The 3981-nt window shown below is 44.2% G+C and overlaps 1 protein-coding gene across 1 annotated transcript; it reads right to left on the reverse strand.

Annotated features, from left to right (window-relative positions):
• Window positions 1-2284: 2284 nt before the first annotated feature.
• LOC109374274 (non-secretory ribonuclease-like) lies at window positions 2285-3227 on the reverse strand. Its single transcript, XM_019628746.1, has 2 exons — window positions 3138-3227; window positions 2285-2918 (listed from the first exon to the last, which is right to left on the reverse strand). The coding sequence occupies exon 2, from the start codon at window positions 2911-2913 to the stop codon at window positions 2425-2427; it is 489 nt and encodes a 162-aa protein (XP_019484291.1). The 5' UTR covers window positions 2914-2918; window positions 3138-3227; the 3' UTR covers window positions 2285-2424.
• Window positions 3228-3981: the final 754 nt, after the last annotated feature.

Below are 3981 nucleotides of genomic sequence, written 5' to 3' on the forward strand. Positions count from 1 at the left end.
TACCATTCTTTAGAAGATGTTGGGACTATTGATCAGTTAGAACTGCTAATGACTATGTTTCAATTCCTCTTAGTCAAATACAATCTGATCAAAATGGAATGCTATAGGTATAGACAGAACATTCATATATTTTAGGAATGTATATATTGTTATAAGGATCAAGTGAGGGTCAGAATCCTTTAGAGAAATAAAAAAGAGATAGAGTCTGGATCTGAACTCCATCACAAGCTATATCCCAGGGAAGAGGTGAAGAAATATTCGTTTTTAGCACAACAGCCAAATTAATCTCTGGTCACTTCAATCTACTATTTAAATACTCCATTTGATCCTCAGTTAGAAACCTCTTTACCCAGGTCTCCTCAGCCCTGAAAGGTCTGAATCTCATCACCTCCATCATTAATGCTCATGGGTATTAATATTCTATCCTACTAGACTAGACTTTTGTTTTTCCAACATGCCAAACCTGTGTCTATTTTAGGGCTTTTGAACATGCTATTCTATCTGCTGGGGTGATTCTCCACTTGGTTACAGCATGACCAGCTCCATCTCATCTTGTTCAGATTTAGTTCCTTTCCAAGAGTCTTGCCTACCTACTCTCTGCTGTCACTTCCATGACATATCCAAATTGTTTCTATCATATTGCTCTCTGTCTTATTTTTTTCCTGACACTTAACACTAGAAAAACATAACCTTATATGTTTAGTACTTAGTCCCAGGAGAATGTGGCACTTGAGAGTAAAAAACTATCTTTGTTAAAGTTACAAAATTAGTACCTAGAATAGTGTCTGGAACACAAAACTTGCTCAATAGATATGCACTGGATGAATGAAGAAGTGACTGGGAGAAAGGATGAAAATACAAGGTGGAGGGAGCTTGGGACAGTGGGTAATTGATGACCCCTCTTGTAAGGTGTGCAAGATGCTGCTCCTAGACTGGGAGGAGTCCTATGAACTGGTGACTGAAGTGACCATATCCTTCACAGGATGGTGATTTCATCTTTGCTGTGTCCAATCTCCTCCTTCTGCTGTTCGGTGTCTATATGAAGAATGAACATACTTATGCCATGACTTATTTTACCTAAAGGCAATGGCTTCTGTTGAGCATGGCAATTTTTGAAAGCCAGGGTTCCTGTGCAATATGTTCAATCAACAACCACCAATGGCTTCTCTAGAGGAGATGCTCAAATGCAGCTACTATCTGTAGTACTAATAAGAGCAAGACGTAAGTCATCATGGAGTAGTGCTTGGAATGGAAACACTATCTCTGAGGACATTGAAAAGAAAGGTCAGCACTCTCAGGGCCAAAGGCAGAACTGCAGATTTGATGACATGCTACCTCTGCTTTAGCCTGAGTCAGATACTCTTGTCACGCAAACCATCACTTCAATGCTGCTACTGACAACAGTTAGCAAGGGGCATTCACTTCCTGTTCATCACTGATTATGGGTGTGTCTTGTGATGGAGATGGGGCAGGGGATCTCATTATTCAGCCCTTCTTTCTGTGGCTCCTCAATTCTCTAATCTTGGAGCCTGTGCCCCTTCCTGACCTGAGTGCCAATGAGCCATGACTCCCCCTTGGAGACAGCTGTGGAGGTCAGAATGGGCAAGAGCTGCCTCACCCTGATGAGATCCTAGGTTCATGTCTCCTCCCTGCCCTTCCAGCACCACATAACCAGCTGCCCCCTTCTCCAGGTCATAGAAATGGCCAGGAAAGATCCCACGTGCTCCAGGCACTGCTGGAACCTGCCCATATACACCTGAACAACTGATCTCCTTTCTCATAGACTCAAACCCTGGATCCAGCCTTAGTGTAACCACTAATATCGGCAGACTTCACATACTCATTTACAGGAAAACATCTCTGAGGCTTAAATTTTCTTTTTCATTTTTGGGCTCATCACCTATGGCATATTTTCCTTTTCCTTTCTTTTCTTGTTTTTTTACAATAGAAATTCACATCTATAATAAAATTTATAATTCATTAATCAGACAGGATCAAAGACATTTGCTTCCCATTTATTTAACTGGGACCATTTACCTCTTGGGGTGGAAATACTCAGATATCAGTTGAATTCTCAGGTTTCAACCTGAGGCAGAGAGAGGGAAAAGTCTGTGTCACTTAATTTTACCAGGAACCCCTTATTCTCATGTCTCTCTATTTCCCTCAAATCTCATATTAAGGGAAGGACAAATTCTCTAGACCAGGCTATGTACATGACAGCAGAGGGGCCCAAACAGATACACAGAGACTTGTAGGTGATTCTGCAAAGAAGTTTATTGCAGGAGAACAGGAGCTTCAGCTAAGCAAGGCTTAAAGGGGGTTTGGGAGGCTGGAGATGAGGACTGATGCTGCTATCCAGGGCATATGGTGGGATGTGACCTTGGCTGTGGCTGTGGGGCTTGGCACAAAGTGCTGACCCAGAGTTTAGATGAGCCAATCCAAGTGAACTGGAACCTGCGTGTATCTAGGATTGTCTTTATTAGTTCTGCAGTCACAGGCAACAATGTAGATCTTCTGTGCGCTGCTTTGATGGTAACTGCAGTTCATATAACTTGGTGAGTACCTCGTGATGTCGCAGTTGGTTACAGCCACTGGAATTGAGCTATTATGACAATTTGTAGCGTGGGTTGTAGGGCAGGTTACGTTTTGGGTGGTACAAACATGAGCTACAGCAGGAAAAGTTGTATGGAGGAAAGTATTTTTTGGTTTGCAGCTCCCGTTAGCAGGAAGATAATAAAAGTTAATTGCCTGCATTGCGATGTTGCAATGATGGCTGCTCATATTTATGTGCTGAAATTCAAACCACTGAGCCCGGGTGTAATTACTGGGTGCTCCGTGGGAGGAGATTACCATCCCCAAGAGCCCCAGCAGCAGAAAGAGACAGAGCCGGAAATCCCGCTGTCTTGGAACCATGTTTCCTGTAAAAAGAGAAGAATCTCCTGCATCCAGGCCAGTAGTGACACACCACCTCATCTCTCACCCCGCAGGGCCCCCTGCAGTCACTGAGGTTCTATTTCCTTTTCTCTCAGCTCCTCCAAGTCTGTCAAGTACTGGGCATTAACCTCAGCTTAGCCCTCCCTCAGTAGTTGTCCCATCACAGTATCTCCCCTCCCAGCTCCGGGGGCTCATTGTCTTACCCAGTCTCTGTGCTGTGGCTGCTGTGAGCACAGATCCTGTTGGTCGTCCAATGGGGATTCAGGGTCAGCTGGTCTCACCAGGCCTGGGGACTGGATATATAGAGCATGCCCTGTGGGTGGGGCTGGCAGATCCAAGAGGGGCCTGAGTTTAAGATGGGAAGTCACCCACAGATTGGCATGTGACCCACTTGTGCAATGAGTCTTTGTTTTTTTGTCATTTGCTGATCATCACATATCCAACGACAGCCCTCTGCGGCTTCTGTGGTAGAACTCTTAATTGCAGGTATCCCGTGAAGCCAGATCTCAGCCAATGCATCTAGTCTCCATTGATGAAAACTGCACACTGGCTGCAGAATGGCCACAGAGTTTCAACTCAACCTGGGGCAGGCACTGAAGAACTGATGTACAGAAATTCGGGCCCAGTTCTCAGAAAAAATAGAGCCAGGGGGGCTATCTGCACAAGAGGGACCCAGATCCCCTTCATTTGTTTGAGCTCCCTGGTTTTCTCTCACCCAAACCTTCTCCATCTCATCAACTTGAGCTCTGAGTTTCTTGTTGCTGAAAATCCTGAGGGTACATAGCGATTTCTTAAGTATCTTCGAGGTCTTACTTCTGTTCCCCTTGTATTGGATTCACTTTCTCTTCATTAAGTCTTGGTCTGACCAATGCCTTCATTTGATGTCAAGTAACAATAGTGTAACCATTCTACTCAGAGGAAAGTGTTTCTGTAAAATATTCACCTGAATGAATGTTTGGTGTCGTGTATGGGTCCTAACTGCGGGCTCATATTCCTGTATTCTCTTCAACCTTCTATTTCTATGAAATAGTCCACCTTTGGGAGTCA

This window comes from Hipposideros armiger, unplaced genomic scaffold (assembly GCF_001890085.2).
Source record: "Hipposideros armiger isolate ML-2016 unplaced genomic scaffold, ASM189008v1 scaffold_807, whole genome shotgun sequence".
Taxonomy (NCBI): domain Eukaryota; kingdom Metazoa; phylum Chordata; class Mammalia; order Chiroptera; family Hipposideridae; genus Hipposideros; species Hipposideros armiger.